The sequence below is a fragment of the Streptopelia decaocto genome, assembly GCF_964273445.1.
Source record: "Streptopelia decaocto genome assembly, chromosome: 8".
Classification (NCBI taxonomy): Eukaryota; Metazoa; Chordata; class Aves; order Columbiformes; family Columbidae; genus Streptopelia; species Streptopelia decaocto.
This window is the reverse complement of record NC_138662.1, coordinates 20,853,542-20,872,595: the sequence shown is the minus strand read 5'-3', so window position 1 is coordinate 20,872,595 and position 19,054 is coordinate 20,853,542. Positions and strand designations below refer to the sequence as shown.

General features: G+C 42.7%; 1 protein-coding gene across 3 annotated transcripts in view; it reads right to left on the bottom strand.

Annotated features, from left to right (window-relative positions):
- ARHGEF3 (Rho guanine nucleotide exchange factor 3) overlaps window positions 1–19,054 on the bottom strand; it is an 84,662-nt gene that overhangs the window by 43,055 nt on the left and 22,553 nt on the right. For 2 of the 3 annotated variants that reach the window (XM_082059712.1, XM_082059713.1), the window contains exon 3: window positions 14,990–15,056. In XM_082059712.1, coding sequence (XP_081915838.1) covers window positions 14,990–15,056 — 67 coding nt within the window. Of the gene's footprint in view, window positions 1–6,658; window positions 6,797–14,989; window positions 15,057–19,054 lie in introns of those variants that run through there. The other variant, XM_082059714.1, reaches the window with a different exon arrangement.

Sequence of the window (19,054 nt, the reverse complement as noted above, 5' to 3'; positions counted from 1 at the left end):
GGAATTATTTCAAAAGTTTTCTATAATGGAATAGAAGCAATTTCATTGTTAACAGTGTGGCAAATGACCACACACAACAAATAGGTAGCTGCTTTGTTAAATAACTGATTAAAATACTCTTACTGGTGGTCATGTGGCTACAGATCTAACAAGGAATGTGGCATTTCCAACACCGGCCAAGTCTAATGAAGGGGTTTGAGACTAGAAATTACATCATGTGAAGGAGCAGCCGGCCAGGCTGCGGGATTAACGGGAACGGGACGGGACGTCCTGTCACTGAGAAGGAGGTTACACAACAACGCGGGGGCTCTGCCTGCAGCACCCACCACAGGCACACGGCCTGGCCACCGAGGTGCGGGGACACAGCAGCGGCCAAGGGACAGCGGCCAAGGCACGGCCATGGGGACAGAGCAGGTAGGAATAAATACTAACATGGTCATGTCTGATTTAGAGACAACCTCTGCAGTTATAGAACTAAATCTCAACACACTCACGGGGCGCAAATCAATATCGACTGTGATGTACACACCAAAAGGGAGGAAAAGACGGGTAAATGGTAGGAAAAGCAATTCCATATTGAATGTCTGGGACAGCCTCCACAAAGGAGATACCTTATACTTTACTGTGCTAATCAAAGGATGACTTCTCACTTTCTCACTACTATTGCTATCTGGAAGTTTGCAAGTATTATACTACTTACGTTCTCTGTAATTTTGCCTCAGCATCTATGCAAGACAAGTTATTTCACAAAAATTGTTAAATATCATCAACCACTGCAACTTTCTAAGAGTTTCAAGGGTTATTGTCATTGTACTGGGAGGGGGGAGGGAAGGGGAGACACCATGGCAAAAAAAAATTCCAATAATTTCGCTACCAAATATATTTCTTTGCCCCTACTAAGTGGATTAGAAGCAGAAGATTGCAGCAGATACTGTGCAGGCAGCATAAGGTGCTCATTAAATTAATCTCTGCTCTTTGCGAGGATCTTTTGCCCAAAGGAATTACAAGTCCCGTCTCGGTTGCCATAGCACAACACAACCGACCTCGGAATCTCTCGCATTCCAGAAAATCACAACACTTGCGGACCTTACAAAAGGTGCACGTGTCTGCGTGCAAACAGTTCACCAGCAGCACGTGTTAACAGCTGCTCTGAACAGGGAGCGTCTGCGGTTTCTGAGTGACCACACGGATGCATGGAATATGTGCCTCTAGACTGAAAGCTGATTTGGAATCAAATCAAATAAAATAACTACGTAACCCCCCCAAGGCCGGCGGAAGAACCCAGAGCACGGGGCCTGGCTGGACGGCAGCTGGAATCCTGCTCCGTGTTCGTGCTGGTGTTGCCCTGAAGGCTGCGGTGACATCTGTGCTTATAGAGACAGAACGTTTCCTGGCCCTACCACAGCAGGAAAGAGCTCTGCTCAATAATTATCTCACAGGAGATGAGAAAGTAAGATATCCAATTATGTATTAAAGCACTGATTTAATTAAAGGAATTAGAGCAGTAAGACATTGTTATAGGAAGGCTGGATTAACATCCTCTCTCCATCACAGGCTTTTAGTTATCAATACCAGAGCTTTATATTTTACCACCTGGGAGATGAAATGCAAAGATGCACAAAAATAGCTTGATAAAAAACCCCCATCCTGTGATGGGGAAGGAAATGGTTTTCAGAAGAATTGCTGAGTTTTGCTGTCTCATCCATCCATCCTAATTGCTCAGAAATGTGTCTGCGCACAGACTGGCATCGCAATGAAGAGCAGCCCAAGACAATGTGTGTGCACAGGCACACGGAATCCTTAAACCTTCCGAGTCAGAGACAGACCCATTTCACAACAAAACATCAAACAACGTACTTTTTAAGCCCTTTTTTCATACAGAAATCTATTTAACGAATGAGGATCAATTCATTCTGCTAAAACAGACTTTCTCCACCCCCCCCCCCCCCAAAACAAGTCCAAAATAAAGAAAAATTAAAAACCATTTAATTGCTATTTCAAATTATTTTCATATGAAAGTGCAAAAAAAGCTAAAATATTTCAGAATAGAAAGTATGCATTTCGGTCTTCCTAGTACAACACGAGGAAATTTTTACTAAACACTTCAACATTTTTCTCACCGGTTGTTATCACTCAGTTAACAAAATATGCCCTGGACCCAGCTTAAATCTGGCATAAAATTACTAGGCAAAGAACTAATAACCTTCTATCTTAAGGTTAGTGGAATAATCACTAATTTAACATTTCCTGCCACAGATGGTGGGATAGAACCCAATATAAGCCGAGCAAGCAGCCGGCAGGGGGGCCAAGAAGAGGCAGCAGGGGTGTCCCATTCCCCATTCCCCAGCCCCAAGCAGGCAAAACCTCACACAGAATTACCCATTTTCCATCTCACCACGCTGCTGTTGCGCTGACATTCAAGCATCTAAGATGAAATGAAGGTACAGATGCCAAAAACACCCAAAAGCCTTTGGCCTGGCTGGTACACGGCTCAGTTCTAGAAACAGGGCACATGAACCACATAGGAGTCTCTGCACTAACCAGCCATGGGCAGACAACAGCAGCTCAGAGCAGCCTTCCCCAGAGCACAGTGCCTCTTCTCAGCTGAAAGATGCAACATGCTGTTTGGGACCGGAACCGCAGAATACTGAATTCTAACACAAAACTCTTGAAGAGAACAGAAGCTGTTACCCTGCATTCTAATATCACAGTTCTTTATGTTGGAAAAAAAAAAAAAGAATTTGCTTAAGCTCTAAAGAGAACCAAAAATTCCTTAGTTTTGCAATACAACTCGTTTCTGTATATATTTCCGCTGCCCTCTACTGTTCAGAATATCAAAGACATTACTGGTTTCTTTTTCTGGAGACCGACTCGTGCCGAGTCTGGCACTAAGTCTGTGGGTCCTGCTTCCCACTCGGTTTGGCCAGCGGGTCCATTGTGTATTGGTGGCAGTAAAAGAACTTGTTTGTTCTTGATGTGCCAAGCAAACCAAAGAAATTAAAAACCCGTTTCTGCCTTGAGTGTGTTCCAGCGCAGCAGCCGAGTCTGCGATGGGGGGAGGTCACGGGTGGCCCTTGTGGCGCTGCCACTGACACGCGGGTGTCGGCACTCGGGAGGAGTCGCCCCCAGCTCCGCCAGACACAGCAGCTCCTTTTGCTTTCCCCCGAGCACAGGGAACAAGCTTTATTTCTACAGTGCTTACTGTGATGGATTGGAGATTTTCCGGTCAACGTTAATATAAAATGAACACAGAAATGAACAATGAAATGAAAGTTATATTCGATGTGTTTAACATGAACAACAGGAAATGGGTGTGTGTGGACGGGATGCTGGACGGACAAGGATCGGCAGAGCTTTGTTTGAGGACTGGTATTTATTCTGTCTTTATTTAACCTTCTTCCTTCCCCTTTTCAGAAGACAGGGGAGAGTAATCTAGTACTAAACATGCTCAAACTTTTTCACAGTTTACTATAAAGTCTGAATCAAATTCAGACAAATAAGTTAGATACTTTTATTTGTTTCTCCATAGGAGCTCTTTTATACATAAATGAACAGCAATCTTTATTATATGATCCTTTCTCAGTCAGAACTTGAAGACTGCTATATATATTATGCTTTTAATTAACACAGTCAATATATAAGAATTCTAAATTCACTGACCATATAAATAAAACCTAAGACGCAATTTAAAAGAGTTTGTACACTATTTAGATTCATTTTCTGTTCTTCTCATAACCACTTCTCAGCTGGGGTCTGTCAGATCCAGTTCTTTGTGGCCGCGAGTAATATAATCACTGAGTGTGCAAACGCTCCCCAGGTTCCTTTGCCTTGGGCTGACGTGACGAAGTGGCAGTTCCCAGCCTTCTCTGTTTGAGTTGAGCGAGTTTATTATAGGCCTAGTTGTAAAAGCAAGAATAATTCAGGTTAGGCTATTTTAATGCGCCAACTCTACCGTTAAAGGTTTTCTGCACTGTAGGCCTGGGGAATTCCTCTGGCGGGCAGTGCAACCTGTACGGCTGCAGCTGGCCACTCAATCTCAGCTGTGACCACCGTTCTGGGTCCAGAACTGCTACATCTGCATATGTAAGAGGTATAACTTCTTTTTTTGGAACAAAAAGCACAATGAAATTTCCTTACTCGAAAAAGGAGATTTATTCAAATTACATTTTATTTTTCTTTTTAAAGTTTTCGGGTTTTATTGTTTGGGGTTTTTTTTTAAGAATGTCAGGCTGAGAGAGTTGGGGTGTTCAGTGGAGAAGAGAAGGCACCGGGAGACCTCACAGCCTCCAGTACCCAAAGGGGACCTATTAGACAAGAATTATCCTTTCCTTTGAGGCGCTAGAGCCTGGAACAGGCTGCCCACAGAGGTTGTGGAGCCTTCTTCTCTGGAGACATTCAAACCCACCTGTGCGATCCTGTGTGATCTGCTCTGATAACTCTGCACTAGCTTTAAACTGAAAGAGGGGAGATTTATATTAAATATAAGGAAGAAATTCTTTGCAATGAGTGTGGTGAAAGCCTGGCCCAGGTTGGCCAGAGAGTGGTGGATGAACCATCCCTGGAGACATCCCAGGCCAGGCTGGACGGGGCTCTGAGCACCCTGAGCTGGTGCAGATGTCCCTGCCATGGCAGGGGGGGCACTGGGTGATTTTCACAGTCACTTCCAACCCAAACCACCCTATGAACCCAAGAGAGCCGCTCACAGTAAAAGGGAGCCTGGATTGCTGATGCTGCACACAGCACCAGAACCACACACAGCAGAATGAAACCATTTCCATAAACTAGGGCTCCCCATGGCATTCAATTAGCTTATGTTCACATAACTGCAGTCGTCCCTTACTGTTCTCATACTGTTAGTCGGCTTCCCCCCAGGCTCCTGCATTCGGCACCATTGTGCTGTTCTGCCTTTAAAACCACAGACAGGCTCCTGCCCACACCTTTTGATCTAAAGCCTCAAATGCTCTTCAGCATCACCTAGAACAGATAAAATGGCTGCACCCAAAACGGATTTTTCTGCAGATAAAACCAATACTTTTACTAAAATTACATTATTTTCTAGTGAATTATATCTAAAATATATACCCACAGCAAATACGCATCTCAAGTACATCCAAAAAGACTACACCAATTTAACAGTATGGCAGTTAGTAACCACCAGTCTTCTTAAGAGATTTCATAAAAACTGATAATTCAAACGCATAACATCTATTAAACCAACTTTCACCAGTTAAACAGCTCTGCATTTCTCTTGCAGTCTTAATAAACTTTCTGAGCCTGTTGCAATTTTGATTTACCTCTCACAAACATAAAGCATTCCCAATAACATCTTTAAAAAATTCTGGGCAATAAATTTCTCACAGACCATCTCACTACTGAAAATCGTAACAGGGAATGTTAAAAAAATATATACCCCCATTAACAATCCAGTCTTGAGTTTCAGTATACTTAAGCCACAGCAAATGGAAGAGCATACAGGCCCCTGGCCACGTCCCTGGCTTGCCTGCCTCACACCACAGGCCTCCACCTTTGTCATGTGTTTCTGAGAATTTCAAAGTACGGTTTTATTCAACATATACACAGATATTTTGAAATAATGTTGCTTCTAAATAAGAGGAAGCTCTCTAGTTTCCCACCTCATGGAAGGATGCTGGAAACTGGGACTAGATCTGCAGAGTCAGACATCAGGTTTCTGCATTTGTGGCCCTGCTGTGCTACTCTTCACATATTAACAGCCCCAAACCAACATCTCACACACAGCTTTAAGAACCATCAGGTATTAAATGGTAACCACTGCAACATGTAGGACAGGTCCAACTGTACAATGCAGCTCTATCTAAATTACGCTGAAAAGTCTGAAGTGACAGATTTTATATTATAATTGTACTCTGTACTACTGCTTAATTATGATCAGGAAGTGTTTCACCCAAAAAGATTTAACCCAAATCTCCCTTGCTATGAAATAAACCCACTCGCTGTGCTACCCGTGGCAAACAGAACGAGAACCAACTTCACCATTGTTCCCACACAGAGACAAATGTACACTTGTACTTCATACCAAGTCTTACTTTTCTACACACAACATGTGCTAAATCTTTTCATCTTTCTTCATAGCTTGTATTTTCTACAGTTATTTTCAAGCTTGCGCTATTTCTGTCCACATCCTTCCAAAGTTTAATGTCTAAAACTGCCCCCGGTTTTCCAGGTGACACCCCAGGCGTTTGCTGCAGAGCAGAACCACGATGTGCTGCGAGTCCTCTGTGTCCGCTTTGACAGCAGAGAGACTTATGCACATAGCTCTGAATGCTGCCATACAAACCCCAGCACCAGCCCAAACCCTCATTTTCGCACTAGGAAGCAGAGATGTTCACACATGTATGATAAAGAGGCAAAACCAAAACCATAAAACCACTACACTGCAGCAATAAACTACCAATACATAGAGAGAAATAAACTGTCATCCATCTTATTGAGAACATCAGCATATATTATCTAAACTTCTAATAATTTTTTTTCCCTACAGAATGAAACATTCCTGCTAAGCAACATTGTGGATTCATTAATACTCAATTTCAAACCCCATGATGCTTGGAAGCAATATCCGTGCAACTTCAGCTTCATACCATGTCACACACCCCAACAACCTCCAATTCACACTTACCTGATGGTGCACAAAAAGGCAACACCACACCATGAGGTACTTTGAATTGTACTCAGCTTTTCGGAGGTTTCTTCACCTTTGCTGTGCCAGTGACGGGTTTCACTCCAGCGTGTCCCAGTGTCCCCAGTTTGGGGCAGGGCTCCTCCTCCCCGTGCTCTCGCTTCCTGTCACGCCGGCTGCTGCAAGTGCCACAAGCTGAGCGACAGGGATTGTCGTCTCTGTCTCTGCTGGGTTTTTTCCTCAGACTGCTTCCAATAATACTTGAAGCAGACAAAAGTGCTTTTAAAAATTGCTAACAAGAGAACAGCACCGGTATGGTAAAGATATCATTCATGTGTTTTTAAAGTAATTAAGTAGGTCTTTGGGGGCTTTGACACTCGGTAACTGAAGCACAGTCCATCTCTTGCCCGGGCACTTCTCAGGCTTTAAAGCCCATTGCTGCTGTTTGACAACCATTGCCACATGGAGACACCCCAGAAAACAAAACAGCTGCCGGACACTATTAAATATATAGTTCGCAGAAAATGTTCAGTATTTCAGAAGTTGAGGGATCTGCTAAGCAAGAGTTCTTAAATCAACAGAGGCATAACAGCAGAGACTCGGCACAGAACGTTTTCGAATGGCCCAAAGATAAGCTTGGCAGAGCGTCCACATTTTGCATGTGAGGACATGTCAAGGAAGTGCAAAGTTTGATTTTATCCCTGGTAGTTCAATGTAAGTGAAGAAATAAATTAAATTTTTGCTGATTCTTCACCAATCTAGGTAAGTCAGTCTTAATCAACTGCATCCTGTGAAACCTGGTGAATCTTCATTCCAGTGGAGTCTGGCAAATTTTACACTTTAAGCATCAAGAAAGCATTCAAGTTATTGCTGCCTTCAAAAGACAAACTACTGCTGCTGCCTCAATGACACAGAATTCCCCAGCCCACTGGCAATTTCATAACTGTGGATCCGCCAGGACTCCCTGCACACCCACGCACGGGCCATCACTTGGAGCTGAGAAACCCACAGGATGAGGTTCCAGACTCCTAATTCAGACTGAAAAAGATAACGCTGCCTTGAGAACTCTTTATTTGCATTTGCAAATCATTCTTTGGACAAGAATGACTGCCAGAGACCGACCTTAATATACACTCAGTGAATTGCCTCACTTGGCCATCAGATTAAGCTCTATCACTCTAAGGTAAGAGAAACTCAGTTTCATGAGCTGCTCATCTGCAAGTTCTCAAAATACATAACTTCCCACACACGATATGAAAATTTGTATTTGCATATGATTCATAGCTACCAGTGACAATGTGCATTTGGGCTGCCCTCTTCAAAATCTACACATATATAGATCTCGACTACCTGTAGCCAAAGGGAGCTGGAAAACAACGCAGGATATTGATGCTGAGAAATGGAATCCATTATCAGCACAGGGGTTTGAAACACAGAGCTCTGTACGGCAAGTCAGAGTGATCTTGAATGGCTTTCCTCCCTCTGCCCTGCATCACAAACCGAAGTCACTATTTTGGGCAATGAAACTTTTTCTTAGAAACTAGTAAAAGGAACTATTGAGAGATAGATGGGATTTGGTTCCTTTTTAAAGCACATGTGGACTCCAGTGTAAAGAGCCAGAGCAAAACCAGGGAGAAGTAAACTCCTGGAAGTTTTCGGATGCTGTGTACGCACACTGCAAATACAAAGCGAAAAGACTCAAGTGCTCACCTTTTAACATATTTTCTATACATTTGTATACATTCTTGGGTTTAGACAGTTATATCAGAAGACTAAATATGTTCCTAGTACTATTCCAACGAGATTTCTTCATTTAAGACTCAAGTAATAATTGTGTGAAAAGTTAGCAAAGTGGAGACCTTGTTTTTCCATTTCTACTGTAATAACAAGATTCAGTTCCAGGCTGCTATAAATAAGAGACACCATCATATTGCTCTTATTATGCCTTTGTATCAGATTTTAAAAGATGGCCATAATTTTTAGTTGCCAAGTGCTTTTCTAACCACAGAGAATAGCATTAGCTGTCAAGAAGAATCTTGTCCTTATTTTTAGTTTAAAATAATGAGGAGTCGCTCCAAGACGAAGCGGGCTGTGGAAGCACGGTGACGGCTGGGATGAAGAGCCGTCCTCATTCAGAGCACCAAACCACTCAGAATGCTTCTTCCAATTGAAAACGTCAGAGGGAATTTGAATTCCCTGTTCTCTTCCCAGCAGCTCTTAGGGACTGTTCAGCAGCTCTTTCCGCAGCCTTTCCTGCCCTCTTGCTCTTTAACAGATTTTGTTCAGCTTTCTGTCACAAGTACAACCTGACACCCTCCACCAGAACCGTGGAGCTGGGGACGCAGAGGCAGCTGTGGGGATAAACCCTCTAGGACAGCCCAGAGAATTTCCCAACTGGTTCTGCAGATGATGCTTTTGCAACCTTGTCCAAATGTGTAGCCCTTTTATTTACTTTTTATTTAAAACTTTGCAGTTTTAAATAGTACTGTCTAAAACAGCACTGCCAAATTGGAAACTTCTATGAGCAACTTTGGCTGACCAATGAGTTTTTACAGTATGAGTACTAAGGAATTAGACAACAGACCATTGCAAGAATTTGGTAAAAAAAAGTAAAGAGCGATGTTATTAAATCTCTTTGTAGCAGGTTGTAATAACAGCCAGTTCTACTGCAAGCATCGTGACTAGTAAAAACAAACAAAAAAGCAATAAAGTCCAAGAGTACGACCATTCACGTCCACTAGTCATTTTAAAATAAAATTGCTAATCTCAAATAGTGTAGCATTAATAAAATACCACTCTGTGGTTCAAAATTGTTTCCTAAATGTTGGTTTCTGAGACCAAGTGGCATCACGTTCAGCTGGACAACAGCACCAGCCTGCTCACCGGTACAGGTTTCTGAAACAAAGTCATAGCACATAGTAAGTTCACATCACGTGTGCTCAAAGAGCAGCCGCTGGTGCGGGCAAACAAAGAGTTTGGTTGGAGTGAAATTGAAGGGGGTCAAGTTCATGTGCTGTTGAACAAAGCAAAGAACAGTAAATGACAGCGGGAGTACAAGGTACCGCCCAATCTGTGATTAAAGACAGGAAACCTGCGACAGAACAGAACATCAAACAGCCTCAGAGAAGCGCAGTTGGACCCATCACATGGCGCTTCCACCTCGGGACTGTGTGTGTGTGCAGAATGGGCTTATAGCATACGCTGAATATTTCTACTATAAATAACAAACCCCACCCGGAACAAAAATAAACTTGTTACAAAGCACTTAAAAAGATCCATAAAATAAAGCCCTACTATGTTAACAGAATGACCGCATAAAGTATTTTTCAAGAAAATATATATTATGTGAAAAGATAACATGAAATTGTAAGAAATTCTTCCAAATAGGGGATATCACAGTATTTTCATTATCAGAAATACTCAAAATATTTAATGAATAACTGAGATTAAATAAACAGAAAAACTATCCTTTGCAATAAAAATAATGACGGAAAAGTCTTGCAGATTAAAAGCGTAGGACAGTTTCTTCAATTCAAGGACGCAGCAGCCCAGTGCTCTACACACATGCCTCAAAATTCTTCTCCCAAGAAACATATGAACTAAAGTGTGTTTGGTATAACTAGCATGTCATTAACTGGAAAGTAGCCCTGCAAACTAGGTAATTGGGCAGGTTTAATGGCTACGTACTCAACTCATAGACCATTTTAGACGTAAAAGCTGTGAAAGTTTAACAAAACAGCTACTGAATTAATGAAAACATTGCAAACTCCCAGGCATGACGGCACCCTCAGATAGCACGAGAGGCAACAGCTCGTGAAACGTTCACGGGTTTTCCTACCTGACTCCCAAACTCCGAGAAACCTCCCAAAGGCTAAAGGCCAGCCTTCAGAAACAACTCATCTGTAAAGAACTCATTTAGAAATAATCCTTTTAGAAATAACCCTTTTAGAAATCACTCACAGATGTCTGTCCAGCACATGTTCAAGTACTGCTGTACATGAACAACCTTGTAATTTACACTACCCGCTGGCCCTACAGAAAGATACAGGCATTTGTCACAGACCTGAGAACCAACAGATCAACAAGTCCTGTTTTGCTGGAATTTCAGATAAACCATCCTGATGTAACTAACCTGACATCACACATTGTGGACAGAAATTATCGTGGTAATTAGACCATGCTGAGTCAGCACATCACTTTGGAATAATACACCCCTGAATTCTTCCAAACTGCCTAACTGGCCGCACTGAGTTCTTTTAAAACTCAGGGTGTACATTAGGACTCTAAGCATTTTGGTGTGTGTTTTGGAAGCACGGATGGAACTGCCTGCTCTCCAGTTACGCAAATGCCACACAATGAATTTCTGATAGCATCTCTGTTTGTTTGCCAACATAAACCTTGCTGTTCCAAGAGAAATTAGTCTTGTGATTCATCAACAACAGTTCCATTGGTTTGTTCAAAAGCAAAACCAATAATAAGCTGAAGCATTTCAAACGCCACCCACAGATGAAGCAGAGGGCAGGGGATCCCTCCTGGGGAGGAATCTCTCTATGACACACCAACCAACAAACTCCTTTCTGACATTGAAGTCACAATAGGCATAATTAATCCACTCACAGCTACACATTCAATTAAGCAAAGTAAAGCTCTTTTTTCTGTCTACAGAGGAAGCTGTTTAAATTGTGCCTACAAAATGCAAATACATTAACAGAACACCATATGCGCTTTTTGATGCATACGATAACTTATGTTTTAAAATCACATTCATTGTATTGAGTGATAATCATATTTAAGCACATTTGATCTAGGGACATTGGTGCACAATTTTGCTTCAACAAATATGAATAAAGACCTGACACCACTCACAATGAGTGTCTGTTCCAGGCAACATCATTGCTTAAGCAAATGAGTATCAGTGATAGACACCAAGTAAAACCAGACAGGATCCAGAAAAGGGAAAGAGGGGCTTTCTGTGGCACCACGTCATGATGGAATTGATGGAACTAATCATCAAGTTAAAGCCAGGAAAGCACTTCTCTTAGCAGCTTCTATCTTGTTTGGATTGATGCACCCCAAAGGGAATAACCGCAATCTGCCAGCCTGCGCAAAACAAACCCATTGGTTTGTAAATACTGCCTGAAGAGCACGGAGCTCTGCCCGCCCGGCACGAAGCACACCTCGCCCCACACGCCACCCACACACCTCCAACTGCCCTGCCGCATGTTCAGCACATTCTGCTGTGAGGTTTCTCATAGACGAGATCAGCCTTCCTCCCCGGCCGCCTCATCTGCAGCTCAGTAAAAGCTTCTGCAAAACTAAAAAGGAAACCAAAAGGAGGAAATAGAAGCCCAGATGCAGTGAATTATTTTCAGTGTTCAGGCAACTGCACACCAGACACACGCCCTAATAATATTTCAAGTAGAAAATGTTGGGTTAGATTTCACTATTTTGTTTTTAGCACTGAGGTTCTTCAGCCAAATTTAGTGTGTAGGGGGAAGAAAAGTAGAGAAACCACCATCATGGTTCAGATGCTGTTTAAAGTGTGCAGGAAATGATGCTCTTGGTGGAACAGTAGAGAGAAGTATCAGTGACAAGCAGAGATAAAACCAGCATCCTCTTCGGTTCCGCCTACAAGCCCAGTGTTCTTCATTAACCAGGTAACTCTTTTCTTTTGATTGTCTGGCAGTTTCTTCAGAGCCACCTGAAGTGGCATCCCATGAACAGCAGGACTGCCATGGAGCACTGCATTGGCAAACCTGTGCAGATGCATGATTAGGAAAAAACAAAAAAATCAAAGAATTTTGGTAACACAGGCCCACAATTCGCATATTTAAGGTGGTCTAGAAAATCATCCTGCTGGCAAAACCAGAAAGTGGGTGATCTTCAGCAAGGAGACAGACCAAGAAGCTGAAATCTGAAATTCCTCGGGAGACATTCTGAGCCTCCTTGAATTCTGAACTTCCCTTCAGAACCTGACTACCCTTACCATGGAAAAAAACAGCACACAAGTGTGTAACTCAGGACTGTATCATAACTATTAAACCATCACAGAAGCTTTAATCCTGACATCTTCTAACTGCATGTGCGTGACTGTATGAATGTAAACTTCATTTAACGGGACGCTTCATTAAATAAAACTATTTCCCACTCACCCTAATCGCAACATAACACATTATTTCCACTATTTATTTTAGTATTTCAGATCAAAATAAACTTCCTTCTCGCTATCGATACCTAAACACTGCCCGAAGTTATGGAACTAACTGCTACTATTATCTACAAGTGACAGCACTGGTAGAAACACACAAATCAGATCATCTTAACATGGAAATCCCCATTGAGAAAATGAAATACAGTCTCTAACCATGGGGCTCAAAATAGCTGCTCAACATGGAAAAAATCTTCTGATAAAATCAATTTAAGCAAGGAGAGGAAAAGGAAGAGCAGCGAGGTTTTGGTAAATGGTTGGCACCCGAGCGACCTGCTCTCACTGGGAGGTTTCCATGGGGCATGTTCGAGGATGCTTTAACTCACCCACTTCAGCATCACACAGAGACATTTAACAGCAGCAAACTGGCTGCAAAGTGAGGACAGATGAACACGTTATAATTTGGTGTTTAACCACGTTCTCTTTTTTTGCAACTGTTGAAATGGTCCTGTATTATAGTCTGTAATATAGAAATAGCTATGTGTTTTTAAACTTCTATGCTATGAATAAATCAGCTCCAGAGCTTTGTTTGTCATACTCAAGCCTGGCACTATGCTCTCTATGAAATATTACAGTTATAGAACTTGACATCTGTGCTAGTGTCCCATAAGTTTCTTAAAAATAAGTTGGCAGACAACTCCCACAGATGGTAATTTCCACAGGTACACTCTGATCCACTGCCTATTTTCTCTGATCAAGCTATAAATACAAGCTATTCCTATCTCCTTTCAGGTTCTAGATTTCTCCTCTTGATTCCAAAGTCTCTTCTCCCCAGGTTCTCCGTTCATCCTGCATTAGCCCCGTGCAGCCTGGACCGTTGACTTGGTGCCACCACACGTGCCAACCGCAGACCCGCTCTCCACCGGGCTACTGCTCTCAACAACTCAAACCTACAACACTCTTCCTACTATTTTCATACCTACAACATTCTTCCTCAGTTTCTTTTCCAGCATAGTTGAGAATTTGGAGAAATACTAGAGTCAATTTTACTTTTAAACTGGCTCTGAAATGCAGAGCTCATCTGCAGACCAGAGGCTGTTGGTATTTTCCTTGCATCCTCAGCAATGCTGACAGCTTCATCCCTGCAGCTTTGTGGTGCAATGTAAGAAATAGATGGTGAAAATAAAACTCACAGTAAACAATAGTGGATGCTCTATTTATAATATCAAATTAGAATGCAAGAGACAGTATCAGATATTGTGAAAAGTATTTTTTGTTTTAATGAAGTTTACCATATTATGACCAACACAGACCAGTGAACCCATCAATGCCATTTACCCTTTCAGCAAAACATTTCAGTAATGTCTTTTAACTCCCACCTTGTGTTGGAAGAAGCTCAGAGGAAACACATTTATACACCCTTCTGAATACAAAACTGAACTCTTTGGATTCAGTGAAGGTCAGCCCGCGTTACGGGCTGTTCATTATAGCAAATGAAGTTTGTAAGGCAGAAAAGACCTTCCTTTGACCTACAGGTTGCAGTGACACCATGACTCAGTGACACCGTGACACAGTGACACCAGCTCCTAGACTGCAGCCCATGCCACACGGCACACACCCCGGTGCCTTTTGAACACCAGCACCACGTCACATTCTTCAACAAAGAGCATCGATGGCTCCGCGGGTCACAGGAGACAACACAGCTCTTGGAAAGAATTGATTTGTGTGAGAAGTCCACCTCTGGAACCTCAAGCAGACACAAAATGCTTCTGATACCACCACTGAATATGAAGATTCTCAGTCTCACTTGCTTGGCTTTTTCATGTAACTTTCCAAATATCTATATTAAATGAGCACTTAAAAACCAGTACATACCAGTTCAGGTTTGCTGATTTATTTTCAGATACGAAAACACATTTTTTTTCCTTTTTCAATCACACTGCACATGAACCTACTACATTAAATTATCTCCTGTACCCCTCAAAATAAATCAGCCAATCTTATAAACAAAAGCTGATTTTTTAGAAAGCTTTTTAGGAGGTCACAAAATCAAAAGTTCGATTTTATCATAGTTTTGCCATAATTCTAGTACTCGCAGATCATGTTTTAATCACAGTTACACTGCAACAAAATGAAGCAGGAGGGAATATTACAGAGCATAAGCAAAACAACACCAAACTTACCCCTCTGAAATTCCAGCCCTTGGTTGAAGGAAACAAGGAAAAATTGTTCTGCTGCTGCTGTTTCGGCCTGCAAGATGAGACAAGGAAAAGCGTTTACATTTCAACTGTCGTATCTTCTATATCAATAATGCAGTGACAATGGAGTGAGAAAATTAAAACACAGGCTCCAAGTACTAACACACCTCGGGCCTCCCTGGCAGCACTTGGGACAGGTGTCTCTCTTCAGCTGAGAGAAGCGCTTTAATTCAGACTGAGAGCCAAGGGCCATGGCAGCCTCGCGAGCCTGCAGAGACGCACGGCCCCGGTGTCTCACAACAGCGTATTCCTGGTGCTGATTCTGAAGGCGCAGAGACAGCCCTGCCCGGCCAGCGCGGGTCCGTGGGGCCATCATTCCATGGGGCTGTCGTTCCGTGGGGTGACGCAGGACGGGGCCGCCTGCCAGGACTACACGGGGACACGCGGGAGCCTTTCATCCCAACGGCAAAGCTCCGAAAGGCCCAGCGCGAAGCACGCTGGCCATACCGCTGAGTGACGCTACAAACTAAAGCACCTGACTCCAGTTTTTACTCATTCCAAACCGTTTCTCCTACCCTATAATTATCACTGTACAATTATTTCTGAAAAGTAACCATAACATTCTCCACTTCACTCTAATGAGTGTTTTTCACCAGTAAGATCTCAAACCACCCTACAAAGGTAGGCAAACATTGCTGAGATTTGACACATCCAGTCAGATCAAAGCCTGACCGACCTGCTGAAGTTGACCAGACCAACAAATAGTTTGGTGGTGCGACCTAAGTGCTGAACACGCTTCAACTCCAACCATGCAATTATATAGATTACAGAAGGGATCACAAATAATAACAGGAATACAAAAACTTGGTTAAAAAGAGCAAATGACATGGCTCCCTGTCCAACCTCCCCATCCACAACAACAGGAGGGATGGTTTGCAGCTAAAGCCCTGGACTAACACATGAAAGATCTTACAGCTCCTGAGGGACCCAACACACCATGTCCCACCTCGTTTTGTGGAGTCAGGACAGCAACAGTTCTGCCTTTCTTCTGTCTTCTCTGTTTTGGTGTAAAATATTTGGTGTACAGGCATTTTTCTTACTACACGCACTAACACACGTCATCGAGTTGTGATCACAATAGACAGACGACGACCACAAGAGTAACTACCAGCCCCCTGAGCTTAGAAAGGGATCTCAGGGATCTTCACAATTTTCTTATTAAGCTTTAACAATGGTTTTTTTTAGATCTTGAAAAGGAAGAGCAGTGTCCTTTCAACACTGATTACTTTAGTTTCCCTTGTTCAACATAACTCATTAGGACTCTATCGTGGCCACGAATCCCCTGAGCTCCATAAGCATTCTGTCTTACTCCAAGCTACCAAATCGAGCCCTAAAATGCTTTCAAGTTTAAAAGTTTATTCGTATCATAAACACCGGACCAGTTTCCCCTTTGTTCTGAAAGAAAGTGAAATAAATACAAACCAGGCAACTATATGCACAAAGGCCAGTTTACAGTACACGGAGAGCTACATTTGACAACAACCAGTTTCAATAAATATTGCATCCTCTGACATCAGGAAATGCTGTTTAATACAAACACTGGCAATTCTATTTCTGCAAAAATCGGAAGTTTTGGAAGGCAATTTAAAAATAGGCAGGGAAGTCACCACAGGCTGCCATCTGAGTCCCGTGATCCGGATCCTCGCACTGCGAGGGCAGGAGGCCATGGAGACAGCTTTCGCTTCAAGGGTTCTGTAAACCCGCTTACATGATGAATAATACTGTTAATAAAAGCTAAGCTACAGTTTCTGAGCAGAAGATTTTGTACTACGTATTTGGCATTTGAAGTCTCTTTACAACATGAAACATTTGAAGCCGGTGCCAAATTTGCCACCTGATGTTTCTACTACTCTTCATTGGTCTGAGGATGATACTTCAGCAATATATTCAAAGGTGGATGCACTCTGAAACCAAACCCTCCTTTCATCATACCTCATTTTTATGTAGTAGAATTACTTCCTATTAAGCATAAACCCCACACTTTCCTATTTCCATAATTTCTGAAGGGATATTTAACCTGAGATGCAAAAGCAAAATGTTCTCAGTTGTTCGTTATTACTCACAGCTGGATCCCTGGAACATTTTCTGCATCAGTGTTGCCATAGGAATTGCTATAGAAACCCCTGAGCGGGATGGAGTAAAACCTGCTGAAACTATCGGCCCACGAAAGCTCCATCCAAAATATCATCTCAGGACAGAAAATGCCCACTTATCTTTACTTCTGCCAGCAACAAGTTACGTTTTCTAGTCTCCTCAATATTAATACACTAACCACATCACAGTCATTTCAGCACAAGACTATTTTACAAGAGCATACAGAAAACCTGGATAAAATAACTTAGTTACAAGTACAGAATCCTACAATTTAAAAATAACATTATACCCATGATGACTCTGAAAGTGTATGTTGTTTAGTCCCAGACCAAAGTACATTCATTAAAAAGTGCATTTATGGGTAGGAGAGATTTCGAGGCAGTTTTTTCAGAAATACATATAAAAAATAAAATGTATTTATATGGATGACGACACACGCTTTGTGCTTTTTTTGTCTTTCCAAATCAATACAATTCCTGGGGTGGGGGGGGAAGGCATTAACATGTCAAGTGAGACCAGTGGATCAGGCAGGAAATGGGATTTTGCTGCAGACCAGTGACGGGTTGATTCACCAGCTGAGGAAATTTTCTCATCTCTTTCAAGGTAAGATTGTCGGTCCAACTAAAGTGGGGTCTTTTGCATTAAACACATTAATGATGGAAAGATGCTGCGAGATCCATTGGCAGCATGATTTGTCTAACAGACGGAGCTCCCAGCCCTGTGTGCAGAGGGACGATCTCTGGGAAAAGCTGCTCTTTCACTCCGGAGAGCAAGTGACACCGGAATGAGGCAAAGCAGCGGCCACATCCTGCGCACGGCGTGTGACCTCCTGATCTCAGTCAGAACGTAAAGAACAGAGATACGGCACTGAGCACCCAGCATCACCGCAGAGTTGTCACCTTGCTGCCAGCAGGCCCGTCACAGCCCCAGCAGGTCCCATCTCTCAGCCCCAGCAGGTCCCATCTCTCAGCCCCACAGCAGATCCCAGCTCAGCCCCAGCAGACCCATCCCTACCCACTAACACCCCCAACCAGCCCCAGCTCGGGTGGGTGTCCCGTGGGTGCAGACCCGTGTGTGTCCCACACCTCGGCACTCCCCGTCCCTTGTCACCCTGTGACACCCCGGCCACAAAGAGGCTGTGGGTGGCTCAGAGCAGCACAGCTGCCGTCAGGCTCTGACAGAAGGACAAACACCAACGCTCCGGCAGCCTTCCTCACAGTGCTGGTACTCACTGAGGTCTCTCACCTCACCTTGTACACAGCTGAGTTAAAACTCAAATTTATTTGCTCTGATATTTCTGTATCTTTTGAAAAATGAAACTGGGCGATGGGTTGAAAAGTGATTGGCAAGAGACAGCCAGCAGAGTCATTTGCCGTTTCCTGAGGAAACCAGCCCATCTTCAAACCACACACACGTCTTGCTGCAACGCTGACCCGCCTGGGCCCCTTGAAACACAAAGTAAACGGGTTCATTACTTCCAGCTCCCGCTCCCCATTATGTCCCACTGAGAAAGATACAAGCTGGGGGGGTTGGCTGGTTTTTTAAACTCAAAATGTGTCATAACTTTTTTCTTCAAGTAAATCTATGGAAAGGGGAAAAAGTCTGTTCTTCATATTGTGCTATGAATCAACCACCCTAATCAGCAAGAAAAAAGTGCAATAATTTTTCCCATAGTTTATAAAAATCAGGTGGCTGTTCTCAAGAGAAAATAAATAAAATTACACTCAAATTAAAAATAGTTAATGTTAAACCTAAACCACAAAGAAATATATATCGACACTGTGTCTGATATGTAAAGAAAGAGCTTTACGATGGAAATTCTAAACTCAACTGCATTGTGAAAAGAAAATGCAGAAAAGAAAAACTACAGTATTTTGAAGACTGAAACCCGATCAA